Source organism: Anastrepha obliqua, chromosome 1, assembly GCF_027943255.1.
Source record: "Anastrepha obliqua isolate idAnaObli1 chromosome 1, idAnaObli1_1.0, whole genome shotgun sequence".
Lineage (NCBI taxonomy): Eukaryota > Metazoa > Arthropoda > Insecta > Diptera > Tephritidae > Anastrepha > Anastrepha obliqua.
In genome coordinates this window covers 108,211,225-108,233,756 of record NC_072892.1, presented here as the reverse complement: position 1 = coordinate 108,233,756, position 22,532 = coordinate 108,211,225, and the positions used below count along the sequence as shown (strand labels likewise).

The window sequence follows — 22,532 nt, the reverse complement described above, 5'->3', positions numbered from 1 at the left end:
TAAATTCTTTGCAAAAGAAAGGACTGTCAAAACTGTCATCATCAATTATAACTGAATGAAATCAAGAGGGCCAAAGACTTTATGTTAATCAAAACCCACGGAGATTGAAATTAGGAATTGGCTCAACAAATGTGAATGATCTTAGACGGTATTTTAGAAAATTTTTTTTGGATCCGTTTAATTCAGTTCATGTAAATTTTATAACTTAGTCACCGAATGAAAGTAGCGAACTCCAAATTAGAACGAACGCAAGCCGTATAAGTAATTTAACAGAATAAGATTGAGTGAATTTAGAACTACTCCATCTCACAAACCCTAACAGCGAGTAAGCTGTCGAAATAATATGACTCCTATGTCTATTAAATGAAAAGTTACTCGAAAAAATCATATCACTTTGCAACAAAGAATCAGAAATTTTGAAAAGCGTCGGATAGATTTTGTGAGTTTTTGAATACTTTTCTATTTTAAAGTACTTTTTGGTGTTTAAAGAATGCTTTACTGCTCTAATCCACAAATTTATATGTCCTTGGCCTTATGTCCTACTGGAATAAGTGTTCACATGTAGGCCCGATTCAACGCTATTCTTATTTTCAACTACCATATTACCTGAATGAAATTTTTGGAACCATCGGGTTGCTTTTCCATTCGATAATGTATTGGATTCATAACAGAACAAGCATTTATGACCTCCTACTCTAACGTTTGACCTCTGGTTTGGCTTCACCAAAAAACAAAACAAAGAACTTTTTTTATAGGATAGGCTGCCACCGCGAGGGGCCTACTTGGACAAAGAATCCAAATTCGTCCATTGTAGTGTGTGACATTTAAACTTGCTATATCCGCAGTTGTAGTAAAAAAGTGAGAGCTCAGATTTCTGAATCTTAGCGTTCAAGAGCAAAGCAGCTTAAAAGAAGATGCAGAAAGGAAAGGCAAAGAAAGCAATCCCAAGTATTACCGCATGGATACCGAACGGATAATGCTCGGTAAGGATACCCACCAAATAGGAAAGCTGCGGCTTTGTTAATCTTAGAAGTTCCCTCGAACGCCCCTGATTCACGCGTTGCCAGAAGGATCTAGCGCCTTTACACGTTTGGGTACTAGCCCAGCACTCGCTGAGTTAAGGCGAGGCTCATATTTCCAGCAGTAGACCACAGGTTCTCAAGAGAACCCCAATTTTCTCATTTCACGGTGAATATGTTTCCATAATTCGGTGTCTAGTCAGCTCATCAGCCCAGCAATTTCCTTCTATGCTACAGTTACCGGGGCACAAATGAGCCTAATATGAAAGTATTCGGATGCAGTGAAGAGAGAAGCTGAGCCCTGACTGTCGGAGTAGATATGTACGTGCTTTACAGCAATTACAGAAGTAAGCAAATAATACCTGCTTCTTTAATTGCTGCTACCTCCCCTTGAAAGGCATGCACTTTCTCCAATTGTTTTAGTATTACTATTACATTTTTTTTAACGCTGCCTTTTCGCTGAACAGAGGTCGTTGCGGAGCTATATTTTCCGAATTTCGCAAATTGAAGATGCAGAGCGTTGATTTTATGCATGCCTTGATGCACACCATGAAACGACAAACGCCACTCCAAGTTTGGTTATCGTTATCAAAAGTCAGTTGCGATATGAAATGGCCGCATCTGATCATCCGATTTTACACTGTTGGCCTTTTTTAGTAGGGTGGCTTGAAAGATCGATGTTATGTGGGAAATCCAAGCGATTCGACCCTTCAAAATGGCGACCACAGAGAGAATCCTATAGGATAAAAACTTTGTCATGTTCTCTTGTTTAATTTGAGCGATTTATTTGCAGTTAAAATTATGTTTATGCTGAAATTAGACTCTTCCTAGTTCTTTGCATTATTTTGAAAAAATAAGTTTGCATTTGCACCCTTTATAAAGAAAAACCATTTATTATTTTTGCGTTCGTTCTTTGCTTTATTTCGCAATTAATTATAAAAATTCAATTCATTATTGACTTTATTTATTTAGACACAAATAATAGTAAATTAACATTTTTATATACAATAATATTTACATAATATCATTCGGACATTTAGACTAATTCTGTAATAAATTTCTAATTGATTTAAATAGTAAGTGTTGTAATTAATTACCAATTCGAAGTTACTTCAGTTGTTATTTTCGAATTGTAATGAACATTTCACGCTTCTTATTATGCTAAGTTACGTGTAGAATTACAATTAGTTCAAATAAATAAATTAGAATTTCACGCTTACCTTTAAGTTTCTAACAAATTCTTTTACATGCTACATGGATTTTTCATTCATTTGATGAGTTTTTCTTTAACTTGTTTAGAAAGGAACAATTCAAGGTAACATTGCATACCTTTTGTAGGAAATATTGCAGCTTGCAATGGCTGCTCGAATGCTCTTTTATTACTTATTTATTTATTTACTTTTTGTATAATTTTTTCAAGTATTTACATTTACAAACCACTGGCTATTTATTATTTAGTTAATACAAAAAACTTACTTAAGTATATTTATTTACGAATAGGCAAATCGCTAGAAACATAGTTTATTGAACTTATTTGTTTATAGGGTTAAGTTTTTAAAACCATAATTTCAGATAATGTACGCCTTTAAAAAGCAATACAAAAATTCTCTCCAAAAACTCTTTCATTGAGATTAATTAGCTTATTTTTGGAATTTTCTAAAAAATTCTCTATGCATTTGAGCAAAAGTGAATAAAAAATCAGAAACGAGCCGGATTTATATCCGACGTTGGACTGTCACTCCAGCAGCCTTCCGCGTACATGTATGCTGCTGAAAACCAACAACAATAAGAAGGACTGTATACACCTCTCAATAATTTATATTACATCACGTTTTCTAGACGAAATTTAGTTTTTTTCTGTTAGTTTTCGAATGCTAAAAATGTATCGGAAAACAGTCAAAAAGTGACTTTCTTTTGATATATGCTACCCTTGCATCCCTTTATAGCATCCACGACCAAAGCTCAATGTCAACTGTCATTCTTATTTATGCGTCGAAGCGGCTACAATTTGACTCAAATAAGCTTCCCCATTTAGTCTGCAAAATGAAGCTCGCATGCTTATCGGAGCTATTGATGAAAGTAAGAAGGCACTAAGCTGGTCGGAAGTGGGCACTAGGATCTCGTGATTACAGGCGTTAGAAAATTGTGCTGTGGATGAGCAGCTATGGAGCTCTTGATTTTATTATAGTAAAGGAAGATATTCGTTTAAGCCTTATTAGGTTGGAATAGCCGGTCTTAAGACAGAGCTTATTTAATGGCCAACGTTCATCAAATGTTACGGTGATCAGTAAAAATTACAGTTCTATCGTAAAATTCCCTTTTATAACTTCGATCTTATTTTTACTCATCTCCACAGCTTCTATATAAATCGTTATGCAGGGTTCCAATAGACCGACAACCAGATAGCACTACACCAGCCCTTAATTTGCAGAAACAAGAAATTCAGCTGGGATTGTATACTAAAATTTGAACCACTAAAAGGATCTGCTTTCATTTCGCGTACACGTCTGCTCAAAAGCTTCACTATATAGCAAATATTGACTCTGTACTGTCGAAGAGTTTGTAGGATTCTGAGACATTCTTGAACACATAACAAGCTAATAGTTACCAACTCAATTCGCAATTTGGCTGCTTACAAAGAAGGCGTGTTCTGAAAGAGCGAAGTTCAAAATTCGTAACAGCTCTAAAGCTAGAATTGAAAAATCTGAGCGTCTTCCTAATACCGGCAGTGTCTTCCAGGCGGAAGTACTGGGAAAGCTTGTAGGCTACTAATCGCAGACTTCTCTTCTAAGAACCATATCGCTATTCTTTCGGATGGCCAAGCTGCAATCCAGGCATTGAATTCAGCTACAACAACCTCTAAGCTGGCGGAACAAAGTATGAATAGCCTTACCACCTTAATCTCGGTCCCGGGACATCGAAGCATTGAATGAAATGAAAAATTGGAGGAACTGGCAAGCTATGGGTAACATTCTTGCAGAATCGGTATTCACATCATTGGGTGCAATCAAGAATAAACAATTTCCCCAAAATACCTCCGAATCGCGGATTCTAGATCTGGTCAATAGGAGAGCAGGTAGCCAAAATGGACATCACTTACAACATACTCATATGCTGCCATAGTTGGAATCAACCAGAGAAAAAAGAAACTATCTTCCACTTCCTCTGTGAATGCCCTGCAATCTCGAAGAGCTGGCTGGCATAGACGTAAATAACCTCATAGAGATTCTCAATCGCTCAGACTGGATATAGTCGTGAAAGAATAATTGTAGGTAGCGAGGATGTGGCAACAAAATGGTGCGGAAGCATTAATTGAATTCTTGGTGATTCACCAACCACTCGGACTTGGTTAGTTCTAAAATGTACTTATTGCTCTTACACGAAAAACTTTTACGTAATAAAGCATTCTTTTAGGAATTATGTTTTGTTTAAAACAAGATTTTTTGTTTTGAGATTCATGCAAAAACGAAAATTTCGTATAAAAAATGTATTATTTCAAAATCGCGTAAAAAAGGTTGTTTAAAGAGTGAGTTGGGTGCATCTTACTTTAAATTTCATGCGCTTAGTGAACCACTTTCAGCAATTATGGTAGCTCTTTCTTTAATGTTAATGAACAATTTTTTTACAATTTAAGTAGAAAAAAAAAACAATTAAAAGAATTTAAACCTTGTTTCACACTTTTTCAAATAAATTTTTTCTTTGCTGTAGAAAAGGTTCTCCCACTTAAATTAATTTAAAATCAAATAATTAGTGCTAAATATAAATAACAATTACATTTAACTGCGGCTAATGCCATTTCGCTTGAAATAATATTAAAATAAAATCTACGCTAAGTCCGCGTGTAAAAAATATCGACTTGCTGTATTTGCTAATGAGTATTAAATGTACAAACTTGCATCTCTATTACTTAGAAGAATTGCATGTGTATGTATGTGTGAACATACGATATGTAAGATTAAAACTATTTTGCTAAATTACAATTACGATTAGTTGTTTTTTGTTGTTGTTATTTTTGTTTTTGCTACGGAAATTTATGGCAAGTGGTTTTCATCTGAAATAAATCACTAAACATGAGTTAAACAAAACGAAGACTAAACCATTTCAAATACACACAAATACAAACTGACCCGTATGGTACATATGCCGCTAAATTCAGTTTATTACATGTATTTGCAAAAAAAAAAATGAAAAATAAAAATAAATAAAAAATAAAACTACAATAAATTAAACTCACAATCGATTGCAATCAATGCGCAAAATTGTCGTTTCATAAATTATAAAAAATGAGCGCTAGTTACGAGTGTCTTCTAACTACTTACATACATACAAACATAAGTATATTACTTATACCTACTGGATACATATTGTACATATGTATCTAATAATTTGTGTGTGTCGCTTTATTTGTGCCTAAGTGTGTTAGTGTGCTTGTGTGTTTGTGTTATTTTGTTTTTTTTCCTTCTTAATATTTCTATGTATTTGTAGTAGTGTATTCCTTTTAAACTATCTACAGTACGACTTGGATCACATATTTTTTTAGCTTGTCTAATGGGATTTAAAAAAAAGAAGTACAAAATATAAAAATAAATTGTAAAACAAAACTTTATAATTCACAAAAAATAGACAAGAAATACTTTGTGCTTAAGAAAACTGTCTTTACCAGAGGCGGCAATAGCTGCCACGGCATCGGCATCGGCATTGGCGTTGGCGTTGGTGTTTCTTGGTTGGTACATATTCCCAGTGCAATGTGTTTTAGGCCCAGCTCAGCTCAGCTACGCTATTGGTGACCACATCCCACGCGTTAACAACTCGCATCTTGTCCCTCAATAGAGATGCGCTTGCAGTCGTACGCGCTGATTTTGGCGCCTGCGCACTCGCTTCACATTGCTGCCTGTCAATCTCTGCACTGCTAACTACTTACCATGCAAACTGGCCACCCAACATCATTTTCCATTCGCCATAACGCCCCTATACCACCTCCGTCACCTCCAACGTCGTCCATTTGACTATTTGAGCTTCAGAAATGTTAACAACGCCTTTTGTATCAAACTCCGATTAATGGTCGAATCGGCAGTGTAACGTACGCCTCGCAAATTGCCATCGTTATGATCCACCACACCATACTCGCCAACAATGAAACCATCATCCGTCTTCTCCTCTACGCGATATTTGCGATAGTTACGTCCCTCCACCACATACGCCACCTTGGCATCCTCATCATCGTTTCCAGTTTTGCCGCCATCTGCATCAACACCATCATCGCCAGTGCCAGTGCCATCACCATCCAACCCACCTGCATCTCCACCATTGTCATCGTAGTCGTTGGCCATATTGCCATTCGCGTTGGTATTGCCATGATAATGATGTTGTTGCTGTTGATGATGATGATGTATAGACCCGCGATTGGGTAGCTTTGTGGTGCGCGTTGCATAGGGCTTTGCTGTTGTTGTCGCCGCTGAATTGCCTTGTACACCGTGGGCTCGTCCGTTTGTCATAACACTTACGGACTCTTCAATTTCGTAATTTTGCTCTGGGGTCGGCGTATACAAGTCACCGTCGTCATCGTCGTTGTCATCATCATAGTTGCCACTCTGGCTGCTCTCTGTTGTCGCTGTTGCTGTGGCAGATGGCCGGTTGTATTTGGAAACACACTTGACTAGATCTGCATTTTGGACGAATAGAAGAAAATAAAAGAGAAAAAATATACATAAAAAAATGAATAAAAAAAATTCAGTGGTAAATGGAAAATAAATCGGAAAATGTTTGCAATTCGTGAGATTTTCTTACAATTTCTTAAGTCGGCTTGGCACTTTCTACTTTTTAAGCACTTAACAGCCAAATTCTAAATATAATAATTAATCTCTTATTTTTCCACAGACTTAGCTTAGTGTTCCATCAAAGATTAGAATTTAGTGACAAAAAAGCGTCGACCCTACAATTCAAACATTTATTAATAAATCTATGGAGTCGTACCCAGCAAGACACTGTAATGGTAGAGATTAATCGGCGTAATTGGCGCTAGATTGGTCACACATTCCGCAAGCCCGTGAAACATATTATAAGACAGGTGCTGAGATGGAGTCCCCAAGATTCTTGAAGACCTGGCATTCCAGCGAATACTTGGCGCAGAACCACTGTTACAGATATATGATAATAGAGTGAGATTTAAATCTATTGTACAGGTCCTCTGCTTCACGAAGAGATCAGGAAGGTAGTAAGTAAGTAAGTAAGTAACAACCAATCGAAACGAATGAGTCTGAAAGTGAATAAAACTGTATGAGAGTAGAACGAAGTAGCCTTACTCAACAAACTAATGTCCAACGCTCTCACGCGTCTACTACGTAGAACCAATAAGCCCATTTATGAGCAAGACCTTCTATTTGTGAATAAAAAACACATCATATCAAAGTTTCATCACACCTGTACGCTTGTACGTTGAAAAAATCTTATGACGCGGCCTTCGGGATGCTAGCGAGAAAGGGTTTTCCGGCAGATTTTGGGAGCTTTAAGCATTGACGATGGTAAATATCGTAAACAACGGATCTATGAGCAGCATCAGCTTTATTGCAACATGGATAGAAAGAGTACACCTCCACGACAGTATCTAGGTTGTGACGAGCGAGAGGATCTAAATGTTCCTAGAAAGTATTCTATGCGGCACCATCTGGCGGCAGAATCAAAAAAGAAAGTAGAAAAGTACTTGTTTCCACTTGTTTCTATCTGGTGCCGTTTAGCACGTGAAGGAAATTACTGGTGCTCTTTATTGTGCGAATAAGAAATATAATAGTAAAGCGAAATAAGAAATATAAGCCTATTGATATCAGCTACCATTGGTACCCTAATTCAGTCACTATCGTGAAGCCTTTTATAATAGTTATGTTTTGAGCCAAATGTTTCAGCCATTTTTCCTATCCCATTAACATTTTTCGGTATCTCCTTTCTCTTACGGAAATTAAATGAACTTTCTTTTGGAACTGATGCTCCCATGCAGCTTTCGTTTTGCCCTCTCACGCTGTGGTTCTATACAAATACTTTTTTTGCAGTTTGAGTTTTTCTCGACTCTCTACAACCCAATGTCCGTTCGAGTCTCAGCAGAATCGATGAAAGTAGAATTTTCTGGCTACTGAAGTAATGAGTTTGCAACATTTAAAGCAATCAAAATTGGCTTTAACGCGTACATCTTAGTAGTTACAGCTCACATCTGTTGTACTTATACACTCTTGGAGGTTGGAACGCAAGTTCCAATAACCATCTGGCCATGAGTGTTCACCATGTTGCTAGAATATCAGCAATTGTATCCTCGAGAAAAACCAACTTCTGATCAGAGTCATGCCAATCTTGGGCACTTGTTCCCAATTAAACGAACATTTATAAGAATATTTGGCGTGATTAATGATTAAAGCAAAGAATTCTTCTACTCTCAAGCCAAAGGGCATGCTTAGGACATGCTCGACAGCTGCGTCTGAAATAATCAGGATACGCATCCGCAAAAGCAAACACTGAGTGCAAATTAGGCATCAGAGAGGTGGTAAAAAATTTCATTCAGTTAAGCATACTAGCATGACGCACGACCATGAAGTGATCTGTTACTCCATGTTCATAGCATCCACGAAATTATAAGTATTTGTGGTTACAAGGGCAGAGCACAAGCAAAATATAATATTTTATATATTTTATAATGAGAATAGTCCCCCACTAAAGCTCAGTCACGTTTATTCGACTCTCAAGATCTAACAAGGGATACTGCATACTACTAATAGATTGATTTCGCTGTTAAGAGTATTAACTGACAACATGGGCTTCGAAACTCGATACAATTCCTCCTCTTCCCATCAATAACATCATCATCAAAATAACAGCAACCGCAATGACAAGAATATAAACAATATGCCCAAAACTATTCAACCATATTTATCTAATATATTCATATATACCTAAGTATTTACATAAATTGCTACTGCTGCACACAAAACACAAGCAGCAGACCTCACTTTGTCAGCACCAAACGCTTCGTATTTTACTCACCTCTATTAGGCAATCCTTTGGCATTTTGATTAGAATGTTGGTCCGACAATGATGAATGTTGACGTTGCTGCTGTTGCTGTTGCAAGGCTGATTGAGACAATGACGCTGAGAAGGCGGACTCCAGGCATTGACGTTGTCTGGGCGACGAGTAGGTAACGGCCGCTGGGGGGCTGTGCGAGAAGTCGGGATCCAAGAGATGTTGCGATGATTGTACCGGCGCATTCAATAAATCATACGGCAATTTATCTAAGTTGAAGAGTACACGACGTGGTTGTGAATGCGCTGCATGTGACTGGGATTGTGATTGCGATTGAGCAGGTTGGGCTGCTGTTGCAGAGTGTGACTGACTGGGCGAATGAGTGTGCGAATGCGCATGTACCGAGCCATGCGAAGTATGCGCACTATGCGTACTATGCGCGGCATGGCTGTGACTATGGACATGTGGATGTGGATGAAAACGTGTGTTTGACTCGTGATGTGCACTGTGATGTTGTTGTTGCTGTTGGTTATGATTAGTGAAAACCGCCATTGTAGCCGGTGCGTGTTCATCGACAGCAAGTGGTGCTGCTGTAGAGGTTTGTGCTTCACCGAAAGCAATACGTGACACGATCGCGGGACGGCGTGAAGGCATATAACGTCCTGGCCGCACAGTTGTTGTCGATGTTGTGGTTGTTGTACTTATAGAGCTGGCGGTTGTAGTGGAAGTGGTTGCAGTGGGCACACCAGCGCTTGGCGACCAATATGTCTTAGCCGGTTCGCCATATATTTTGGCCGGCTGTGAGTATACCTTTGCTGGTTCCGAGTAAAACTTGGACGGTTGCCCATACACTTTGGCCGGTTCCGAATACAATTTCTCTGGTTCACCATAGACTTTAGCCGGCTCGGAGTAAACCTTGGCCGGTTCAGAGTAGAACTTGGATGGTTCACTGTACATTTTTGATGGCACGGAATAGAATTTAGCCGGCTCTGAGTTGTGCGCCAACTGCATGGGCTTTAAACTTTCGCTAACATTGCGCTGTGCTTCGGCCAAAATGCCCGAGTGCCGCCACGCATGCAAATCTGCGACATTCTGCGATAGCGAGCTGTATGATATCGATCGTGATTGTGGGCCATGACCTTCTTTCGTATTGTGATAGATCACCGTTTGGAATGGCAACAATTTTTCATCCACATCGGCAGTGGCATCACCGATGGCCGCCGCAGCTGACGTATCCAGCATAACTGTGTCGTCGGTCATGTCATCGTCAGCACTCAAGTGACTACTGGCATGTGACTGTGCTACGTTTGGACTACTGTGATTTATGTGTGAGGACGTGCTGTTGCGATTACTATGGCCACTGCCACTGTGATACGCAGCTGGCGCGGTAACTGTAGCTGTGCGTGTCGATGCGGACTGCACCAGTGGGGCAGCCAACACGTTTTGTATGTTCGTCGAAGCGCTATTCTCCGAGTCGTTCACATCTGGCAGGCTGCCAGCCATTTTCACTGCTCGTCCACTGACTGCATGTGGCATGTGCAGTGAACGCGGACTATTGACGCGTGTCGCATGCGAGGAGCCGCGTAGCTTTTGAGGCGACATTGTCAGCGGCTCGGCTTCCTCAATTGAGAATTCACTTTTGTGCGAGCGATTCACAAAGTCGTCCATTGTCGAAGTGGCAGACGCGATCATTGGCGCTGTTGGTGGCGTTGTAGTTAGTGTCAACTTCATGGCTGACATGCTATCAATGCTATGACTATTGTCAGCGCTGTCATGCGGTGCTTGCTCGTGCTGCCGGCGCATTATGTCACTTTGTTGCGAAAATTTATTACTCGACTTTGACATAACTGCATCAGCTGTGTTGTAATGATTGTGCGTGCGACTTAAGCTGCCACGTTTACTGGAGGATGACACACTCACCGCAACCACCTTTACTTCATCGCCAGGACTGGCTTTATGTTGCGTCGCAGTTTCTTTTAACGTTTGCTTGGTTTGTGTTTTCACATTTTCCTTCTGCAAATCAATATCACGCGCCACTGCATCCACAACGGCATCATTGTCATCATACTCTTCTAAGAAGACTATTTTACTGCCTGACGTCACGAATTTTACCACCTGTTTGCTATCGTCCTCTGTCGTCTTTGCCGTTGTCGTCGCCGTCGCCGCATCGTTCTGCACATTGCGACTCTTGTAATTTAGGTTACGCGCAACCGCACCTCTGCTACCTAAATCAGTTGACCGCGTGGTTGAATCGCCTGCCAGCTCCGAGTGATCAGCGCGCGTCACTCGCCTTTCCCCAACAGCAATACCTCTGCTTGTACTGTCGATACCACTTTTGCTGCTGCTGCCAGTCTGAGCTGCCATCCCTCGCACCACGCGTTCATTTTCGCTGTATTCACCGCTATGTAACTCGCGCTGCGATTCGTCACGCTCGAATAATAACTTGAGAAACTCATTCCCGGCAATGAGATCGGCTGTTGGTGGTGCGATGGCGGGCCGCGTGTCGATTGTCGGTGCTCGCGCCAACATCTGTGAATTGAAGTGAAGAAATTAAAAATTAATTGACGTTACTTTAGCGTTATGGTGTGTCATTTATTTTTTCAAGTTTTTCACTTGATCGTAATGCAACAGAAATAAATGCGATATGGTTGCGGAGGTGGAGGGTCAGTGCTTTTGGTTGCAGCCACACAGATCTGGTCTTGTGAGAAAATCATTTAAACTTCATGTTTATGGTAATTAGATAGCCATAATACTTGTTGTAACGGCACTGAACACTCATTTTTCCTTAACTCAATGTACTTATATTTACATACACACATACATGTAAGATGTTTTCAGATTGGAAGGTGGGTCGGTTAAAAAGCTACTTTCCGAAATAAATTATGGCCAATAAAAAAGTAGTGTTTGTCGTTTATTAAACTTATTTATGAAAGCATGTGTAAATGTGAGCTCATTAATTAACTACAAAGCACAATTCTTGACCATTAAGCATAAAAAGATATTCAAATCTATAATAAATGGAGTGTGGGTAAAAAAAATATTTTTTTTCGTTGGTTACAAAAATCCATATGATGGTTCGGTTATTACTAATTCCAAACAAAAAAATTTTGTAATATTGATTTACAACAAAAATATGTCTCAAACCATGCTCGTTTTTACTAAAAAGTATTAAACTTCCGCCGCCTTAACAACAGCAGGCATGAAAGAATGATAGAATTCAAGATAGCGTCACACCAGGCCGTGACGTCAGCACAGAAACAAAACAAATGAAAAGAGGCGGAAGAATAAGCGAAAATAAATGGGCAACAAAGAGAAAAACTGCACTTGGAGGCTTAGTTACCGTTCATAATTTTATAATTTAGCACGTAGCACTTAGTTTTTCTCCTTTTGTTTAGTTTTAAATTTAAAATATTCACCGATTGATACATAAAGAAGTAACTTGCCCACGAAGGCTTGTTTACTTTCAGTGACGGCAACTAAAAACACCTGATTCTGTCAAACCCTCGGCATCGAAAATTATTTATTTATTTCCACATTTATATGTAACTCATTGTGTAATGTAAAAAGTACTTGCGGACTACTTAAAGCTAATGCTAACAAATAGTATTTGGCAAATTGAAGAAAGCAAGAAATCAACAAAGGCAGAACTCAAGATCTCAATGAGAGGTTAAAGATTTAATAAATACAGCTACGAGGGTAGATAAAGCACCAGGATATCACCTCATAATGAATAACATTCTAAATGAATTACCTTTATGCGGCTACAAATTTATTACCAACGTTTTCAAAGCTATTTTAAGAACTTAGCATCTTCTTGTGCAATTGAGAGTAGCCCAAATTAATATTTTTTTATTTATTCGTTTATTTGTCTTTGAATGGATACATTCTTACAGACTATGTTAAATTACCAGCACCACTACTATGTTAAAGCATAAGAATAATTGAAGAACAAATTAAAACCTGCGAATGCCCTAGAAATCGGAGCATTCACGACGTAATTGGTTCTCGAAAAGCCAATTTTAAATGTTTCGTACCGTCGAAGTTTCTTATTAGGAATATTAAATTGAATTTTACTTAAAACGGAACGACACTCTGGAACTATTGATTGTATTGATACGAATATAAATGAGCACGATAGAATAGATCTTCTGCTATTATCCTCATACCAAAGCCAGGTAAACCTTCAGATATGGTTTCCTCCTATCGGCCAATAAGTCGACTACCCGCGTTATCAAAAGCTTTTGAAAAACTATCCTTCAAAACGCTGTAACCAATTATTGCGCAGAGGAAACTAATTCCCACACACCAGTTTGGATTTCTTCAGCACTATTGGAGAAGTGCTAGAAAAGAGAGAATATTGCGCAGCTGTCGTTCTAGACTTAACACACGCATTTTAGAAAGCTGGCATATTGGCCTGTTATAAAAGCTCAAAATAAATCTACCTCACTGCTATTACAAGTTACTTACCTAGAGAGTAGACCCTTTCTTGTAAAATTTAACAACGAAGTTCTTGACGAAATTGAAGCAGGTGGGCCTCAAGATAGGGCATTGCGATTGGTCCTATACACTTTATTTACAGCCGATCTATCATTGACAAAAAGCATTCACACAGCTGCACATGTGGACGATACGGTTGTAATGGTCAAAAATGATCTTGCCTCTACCTCAACAAAGTTAGTGTCGGGGAACAAGTGGTGGTGAATAAGTGGTCAATCAAACCAAATCAATGCAGATTACTTTCACACTCCGCAAAGACTCATGTCCTCGAGTAACCTAAAATCATTGCCACATACTGTTTATGCAAAATACCTGACTATTTAACTCGATAGAAGCTAATATGGCTTCCACAAATATTTTTGAAGTATAAGCAGCTGGAAGTAGAACTTCGCTCCCTTTATGGCTACTAAATCAAAAATCTGCATTATCATTGTCTGGATAGCAAGAATTATAAATAAGTAAAGTTTACAGCAGAGAGATACGAAGAAAGCGTTGCAGTAAATCTGAGCAATCAATAGTTGCACTAACAATTCTAAAAACAATTCAGAGAGAAAAAACTTTTCTTCTCGTTTCAAGAGCTTGAAGGCCAATCTTATGGAGAAATCGAAGGACAAATTTCACAAACACATTTTGTATGCATTCAAATCTATCTATGAGAATGTGGCCTCCAAATAAGCGCAGCATACTCCAGTTCATAGACAACAAAGGATGAAAATGGCAGTTTTAAGGGTTGAGTCAAAAACTTCATACGATTTAGAGATAATAAAATCAATGTGTGAATTAAAAGAAAAGTTAGAATAAAAAAAAAATAACAACAAGCGGTGTTATGCATGACTAATATTCGGAATTCAGAGAACGTAGGTTCGAATCTCCGTGAAAAACCCAAGTGAAGAAGAAGTTTTTTCTAAAAGCGGCAACCGGCAGGCAATGGCAAACCTCCACGTGTTTGTCTGCCATGAAAAATCTCCTCATAAAAACCATTTGACGTTCGGAGTCGACGTAAAACAGTAGATGCCTCCATTTGTGAATAACATCAAGACGCACACCATAAATAGGAAGAGAAGCTCGCCAAACCCCTACGAGAAGTATACGCACCAATTATTTATTTTATTTTAGGTGCACAAATGGTTTAAAACTGTGTTATGGTCAATCCCTAGCTCCTGGGCGATGCTACGACTACTAACATGCCTACCAACTTCGATTGTCTCTGTGATTTTATCGACATTATCGACATTTTCTTTAACACCAAAAATGCCTGAACGGAATCGACGAAATCAAAATTGCACTTAATTAGCTGTTACAGTATCGGCACCGTAAACACCATTCACAATTCACTCATTCAGCGGCGACTTGCATTTTCGCCTTTATCAAAGAAAAACTGTAAAATGTACCGAATTTTCTCTTTGTTGACTTCCATTGTTAACATCCATACACTGGATGGAACAAACAAGAAACAGAAAAATACTTTTTTTAGTGTGAAATGTCACCTTAACAACGAGCATAAACTGTAAATTGTTTGATTGATACTTTACGAGATATCGATCATTAAAGCCATTTACCAAGAAGGAATGTATTTATTTTTAAATGTCTATACAGGTTGGGGGAAATGTTTTGAAATCGACAACTATCAGAACACAATACCTAGAGAAATACAATTTTATGCGGACTACAAATTTATATGACATTTAATATTCGATCTTTCATTTAAATAAATTATATTTTGATCTGTCATTTACAAGCCTTTGGGAGTTGACTTGCGGGTGTATTTTTACCATGGAAAGAACCGAATGTCATGCAGTGATACAACTATTTATTTTAGAAGGTTTTTAACAACCGAAATGAATGGTGAAAATGGTAATGGGATCTGCTCCTTCTCTTCCAACTGTGAAACATCTCGAAGAGCAATAAATTCTGCACCATAAGCTGCGCAGAAAACCAAATTAACACCAAGAATCCTGGTATTAGCCATATTACCATCGTTAAGATTTAATGACTTTCTGTTTTACTCAAATCCCTCCCCACACAAATACTCTTACTGTAGAAGCAGGGAGGTGTTGCTCAATCCCCTCTTCATACATGAAATGAATTTCAGACATTTGAGTGTGGTTCAATAATACATAAGTATAGCCTTAACTTTACGGATTTGAGCAATCCAACTCTGAGGAACTTCTCATTTTCGGAGGGGACGTAATTTTCAAAACTTATTTTGATACTTTCTTAAGAACTAAAACGCTCTGCAAGAAGTGCTCACCACAGCTAATGAAACAAAGAGTTATTTAAGGGAAACATGTCTATGGAATAAGGCATTTTGGATTAAACGCATAGTTTTTTTTTAATTGGCAAAGCAAAATAATGTCTAATCTTGTCATTGTGAAAAATCAAATCATCAAATGTATTTACCCATTCCGGTTATTCTTCTTCAATTGGTTGCTTCAATCTTCCTAAATTTTTTATGTAGATATTTCCATGGAAATTTTGGCTGATTTCTTCAACTCGTGATAAATCATGCCCTTCATATGGGATTAGCTTCATTGAGCTGTACCCAAAATTTTGTTTTCGCTTGATATTTTTATAGAATATTTGATTTATTTTCATACCGTAAATTTTGATTTCTTAATACAAACCCATCCCTTTTCAAGCAATGGGAGGAAAAAATAGTATTTTTGCATTTTAATCAAAATTTGTTTTTTTTTTTATAACTTTTTTACTTTCTAATATTTCCGTACAGCAAGGACATTCATTTTTCAGTTAGCGCCCATTAGAGATTATGCCAATGGCTATTCTTAAATTCAATTCGTTACTCAACGCCTTCGTTGGCTGCTAAACTAAGTGACGGCAATTGTCCCGGATATTGATGAATTGGTATACAAATAATATTTTTAATACAATATTTATCAACTTCTACTGGCGTAGTAAGACAGAGGTGTGGCTACTTTGACATTAACCTTGGGCTTGGAATAAAAACTCAACGCCAAGAATTCTTGTGAATTGAGGGAATTTTAAATTTGATTTCGTTTAAAATTGTATGAGGCTGGCACAAAAAGTTGTACATGAATTTGTTTCTGACGCAAAACTTTTTTGAAGATTTTTCAACTTACTTAAGTTACTTTTTCGCATTGATTGCTTTGAATATATTTGAATAATTTCTGATTTAAAAATAATATAATAGTTTATAATAATTTTGGAAAAAAAATAAATAAAAGAATCCAAAGTTAGTTAGCATTCAATGTTATAAAATATTTAAAAATTTCTATTTAATCAAAATTGTAGTTGTTTAAAAATATCCACGAAGTATGAACCAATATTTTATATTTATAATATTATTAACTTATTTATTAATATTTATATGAAATATTTTATGAAAATTTAATATTTTTATGCACCTCGAATTTAGTAACCCCAATTTCATCGATTCTATCCAATTTACACTAGGTGAGGTTATGTTGGGTTATCCAACTCATATTACCATTAAGCGAAATATTTTCCAATACATTACATATTCTACAAAAATTCGTTCTGCATTTCCGTCATATTCATTGACACTGAATCAATTTGTATTGCACAGAAAAAACATACGAATGTACATAGACATTTTTTTGCTAAGGAACTCGCTTCTCTCAATCAACTTCGCCTAGCCTTGAGTAATTGACGTTGAACACTGTTTATTAATGCAGTCATTTTTCCAGCTAATTTGACTATACTACACGTACGCACGTATGCATGCATACACATACACATATATACATATTAACTTAGGTTCAGTTACACCAAAGTGCTTAGGTGCTTAGTATGTTATTAACTCAACATGATTGTTGACAAACGGTTCAGGTTACCAAATTACACTTGCGCAAGAACAAAAGACTTAAGTAACGAACTTCGCAAACTGTGAATAAATAATGTCTTTGACAGGTCATTTAAAGTACAATTAAAAAAAAAATGTATAAATTTTACAAAATTTGCGAATAATTTTTAATTGCAACACTTGTATTGGCATAGGAAATTGAAGTAAAACCAATGTGGCCTTAGATGCTTGGCAGTGCGCAATGCAAACTTTATGCTAGTGTAATACATACATAAACATGCATCACATAAACAATATTTAGCAATTTGCATGTTGAAAACTCAAAGTAGTGCAGTAACATAATAAACCTTCCCATATATGCGCGCATTGGTGTGTGAGACCAAAGAATTTATAAGAATTTGTCTCATTGTCTTGCCAATAGCAGTAATAAAGCGCTATGCGTATTAAATATTGGATATGGGAATAAGTCTCCATCCTTTCTTAGCCAAAGTTAAGAATTATTTAAACAATTAAATAGTACATGATATTATGTGAAGTATTTGCCATTGGAAGCTACAACTTTACTCAATATTTCAGGCAGTATACGGATTCCTCTGAAGAAAAATTCGAGTTCTTTTGACTTGATCCATTCATTGAGCCAGTTTGCGATGCTCTCGTAAAAAGTGAACCGCTCTCCAATAAAGGCTGACTCCGAATAGATGGTAATCCGAAGGTGCAATGTCTGGGGAATACGGCGGGTGGGGAAGATTTACCAATTCAATCCTTCTAAGTATTTCTGGACCGATTTAGCAAAGTGTGGCCTGGCGTTGTCAAACAGCAAAATCAGTTTGTCATGTCTACTGTCCCATTCTGGCCACCTTTCTTTGAGAGACCGATTCAAACGCATTAGCTGCAGTTGGTAACGATCGCCAGTGATGCTTTCAGATGGTTTAAAGAGTTCATAATAGATGACACTCTTGTGATCCCACCAGCTGCACAACATAACCTTTAAAGTAGGAATTTTTTTCGCTGTCCATGGACCTGGTTCACCTGCCAAACTCCAAGATTTTCAACGCTTAGGGTTTTCATAATAGATCTATTTTTCATCGCCAGTGACGATCTGCCATTCAAGAAGCATCTCACACGTCACCAAACGTCTCCCGATATCGCAACTCCTTCAATTGATGTGGCACCCAGTTACCTACTTTCTGGACCATTCCAATCGGGTGCAAACGTTTACCGCCGGTTGATCTATCAACATCCAACTCTTTAAATACATCATCAAGAGTTCAACATGCGTCTTCCTAGAATAATTTTTGTAGTTGAGTATCTTCGAATTTTTTTGGTGCTCCTTCGGGATCTTTATAACTCACGTCGAAGTTGCCGCTTTCGAAGCGTCGTAACCATTGTTTACAAGTTGTATTTGATGGAGTGTGATTACCATAAGTATTGATCAATATACAACACGTTTCAACTGCACTTTTCTTTAAAAGGCATGACTTCCCGCAAATTCCGTTTTTTCGGGACGAACGTAGATGTTTTTGACGTCAGATAAAAAAGGATCTTCACGTTTCAAATGAATGTCAACTACTGCGATCGGGACTTCACATACACACCTTCAAATCACCAGTATATTACTACAGCGAACCCAAAAATAGTATCAGCAGGGACACCTGTTCTACGAGAGCGGAAACTTATTCCTATACCCAATACAAGAAACGTAGTCTATACAATTTTGGTGTATATGCTTTAAATTGCTCCTTTCTAATATTAATAAATACAAATCTAATAATCGTCCCATGCACGCTACACGGTATACCTAATTTAGGCTGATCAGGTTGGAGATCCTTTTTCCAATAGGACTTCTTGACAGATCACGCGTGGCTACTGTCAAACTCAATACATAATTTTTTTCTGTACATATTGACAGTTCATCATGGAAAGCCCTACGCCTCAACAAAATCTATAAATCACATAATTGTATTCCGAAAATCGACGCTCTGCGAAAAGTGTTCATCGCGCGCTCAGGTCAACTTGTGGTATACCGAACGCACTATTCGGCAAACCATCCGCAAAATTGGGAATAATTTTAAATTATTGGGTGGCACTCGACTGATTAAACTACACACAACCCCAAGTGAAGAGAATATTGCGACTATACATGAGAGTTTTCCCTAAGACCCGGAAGAATCGATTCGGCGCCGATTTCAACAATTTGACCTATCTTATGCCACTGCTTATGCAATTTTACACAAAGATCTTGGTTTGAGAGCATCTGAAATACAGTTAGTCCAAGATTTGGAGCTGATCTACCAAAGCGTTATAATTTCAGTCGTTGGGCTCTTGAAAAACTCGCCAAAGATCTCCGTTTTGGGACCCGAATTTTTTTCAGCGAGGCCCATTTTTGCCTTAATGGCTACGTCAGTAATCAGATTACCATATTTGGGCTGAAGGGCAACCTGAAACCATTCAAGACCAGCCATTACATGCATTGAAAGGAACCATTTGGTGTGGCCTATGGGATGGAGAAATCATCGGCCCATATTTCTTCGGAGACGAGATGAAAGTTATTCTATTCGCAAAGAAATGTACATAAATCCGCATAACCACGACTATAGCTTTTGTATGTTTTTTTGCTCACTTCTCTCTATTTTGCGGATATAAAGGTATACTTCTTAAGCGCCACGAGAGTCAAATGGGTATGACCGACATATACGTCGCTTACGCTTAAGAGGTTCAGATCACACGACGATTTGCCACTGCGCGCAGAAGGTTGCTATTAAAAATATATTGGAAATTAAATGAAGGATTTATTAGTGGTATTTTGTTGTATATCAAAAACAAAAACAAAAAAAAGGAGAGTAAAAATCAATGGCTTAATTTTACGCCCTCTTTATGTTCGATGTACAAAATCACACCCACTCTGTCTTTGATTTCACCCGTTTGAGCTCTGCTGCAGTTGAGTGGGCGCAAATTCTAGATCGTATTTTAGAGATTAGCTGTTAACAATTATTAGCAGCCAATACAACAAACACAAAAAATAGAAAAAAATAAGAATTAAAAAAAAAGAAAAAAAAATTATTTAAAAATAACAAATGAAATTTTGCTTAGAATACACACATACATAGCCACCACTGCAATGATTAAAAACAATCTAAGCTGCACTGCAATCTATTAGCCCGAAAGCTTGCAGCAATCAGAACGTAAGCAAAAGGTAGCAACCACGACAACAATGGATGAATAACAAAAAATGCGCGCGCACCTTTTTACCTTCGCATAAGTGGTAAAATTACAAAACATTTGCATTTTCTTACGTACTCTAGTGCATGCACTTACTACACATGACCGCAACAAACAACCGTGTGCGAGTGGCCAAGTAGAAGAGGGTTAAATGCGAGCAAACATGCACGCATTCATCCATTCATTCATGCATTTGGTTATATCGAGCGGCTAGTGTTGCTCGTTGTCGTTGATATAAAAGTATAAATTAGCAGAAGTGCTACATATATTGTAATTGAACTGTAAAGTAATGGTATGACACGCACACATAAGCAATTTGCTGGTATAGGCGTACATTGATGTCAGCCTAAGGTACACAGGTATGTATGAATGTATGTATGTATGTGTAATATATATACACTCATATATGTATGCATTGAAAGGCATTTTGTATTCTTTTATTTCAGTGAATTGGAATTTAACATTGACACAAAATCACTCAAAGGTATTTAATTGCTCGCTTTCAAATTGTATATCCATATGAATGTGTACAAGTACATACCCATGTACTCACAAAAAAATGTAGAACTGTAACAAAAAATGTCTTTCTAAGTATTAGAATTCATAGAAACTTATACATTTGTGTGTATAATTGCATATATTTAGAACAAATATTACACAAAAGAAATATAAAACAAAAGCATTCTTCCATTACGTAATCCACATTGCTGGAGCCCTACAAAATGAATAAAAAAAATAAAAATCTAAATTTAAATAAAAGAAAAATCTTAAGAAAACAAAAAACGAAAAACTATGCCAAAAATATACGGTTACCTTTGCATTAAAAAATTGTGCAATTCATTGCCTAAGTGTCATTTATATAGCAAATTTATGCGCACATGTGTGGCGGCATATGCCAACATAGACACCATCTAAACGCTTCATATCACAGATATGTTAGGGAACTGCGACATATTGAAAACAATTAGAAAAAATACATAGCATGCGCATGTTGGCTGTTCTCTTGAATTACCAACTATGACGGAATTTATACCTTTTAACGTTTACGCCACCCGTTACTTATTGTCCCACTAAAACCAAGTTGCCGAAACTATTCAAAGGTTATACGTTTTGATTAGGTGGTCTTTGCGTTACTATGAAATTTATTAAATTTTGTCATAAATAATTGAGTTTGAAGCAATGATTAAACTAATATAGTATTTTAATATTTCCGGCAATCAAAAAGATTAATATATAATAATTGCATTATTTTAGTTATTTTTATAAATAATTTGGATATATTGGTAAATTCCGAAGCTGGGTGCGTTAAGCTATGAGTTACAATGACCTGTGCGGGCACTCAATAAAGTTGTTTATAACTACCATTCGCCCAACAGAGGCGCCACGAAATTGTAAAACTCTACATTTTTAGAAAAACTTGCAGGTGCACAGAAGAAGAATTGCAGGCGGAGCTTTAGTTGAGCACAATTTTTGGAAAACAACAATCTCAGCTAAATTCAAAAAAGCATTTGTATAAAATGAATACCTTATACAAACTTATGCCGTCTCGATGTGGTGGCCTCTAGAACTCAGATAGGAAACATCTAGAGCTAGCTTGTCTCTCAACCACAGGTTTGAAAACAACTTGGCTCTAATTGCAGCTCATTTTAGGCTTGAATATTTTTTGGAATATTAGGGCAATTTTATACGTGGTGGTCCAAGCATTTTGGAGATTGTATGATACGAAAGTTGCTTAATTTAAACTACTGTTATTACTTATATTTAAAAACAACTGTAACATCGAATTCAAGAGATTTAAAAATGCTACTCTTGAAGGCGCAAAATCGAGAACAACATCATTATGAACGGTATTTAATTCCCGTAAGGCACGAATAATGGGAGCATTACTGGCAGACTTAGTTTTAAAGTTGCCCCCATAAAAAGGGTAGAAGTTCCTAAGAGATCGCCGGGGAACAATAAATCGAATCCTCTCCAACAAGTAGGGACAATCAAT

At 37.4% G+C, this 22,532-nt stretch overlaps 1 protein-coding gene across 1 annotated transcript in view; it reads right to left on the bottom strand.

The window, feature by feature from the left end:
• Nucleotides 1-5,760: 5,760 nt before the first annotated feature.
• LOC129236087 (streptococcal hemagglutinin) overlaps nucleotides 5,761-22,532 on the bottom strand; it is a 51,050-nt gene continuing 34,278 nt past the window's right edge. Inside the window, exons 2-3 of the mRNA XM_054870287.1 lie at nucleotides 9,045-11,550; nucleotides 5,761-6,681 (exon numbers count right to left, since the gene is read on the bottom strand). Of these exons, the coding sequence (XP_054726262.1) occupies nucleotides 6,026-6,681; nucleotides 9,045-11,550 (3,162 nt within the window). The 3' untranslated portion in view covers nucleotides 5,761-6,025. The remainder of the gene's footprint in view (nucleotides 6,682-9,044; nucleotides 11,551-22,532) is intronic.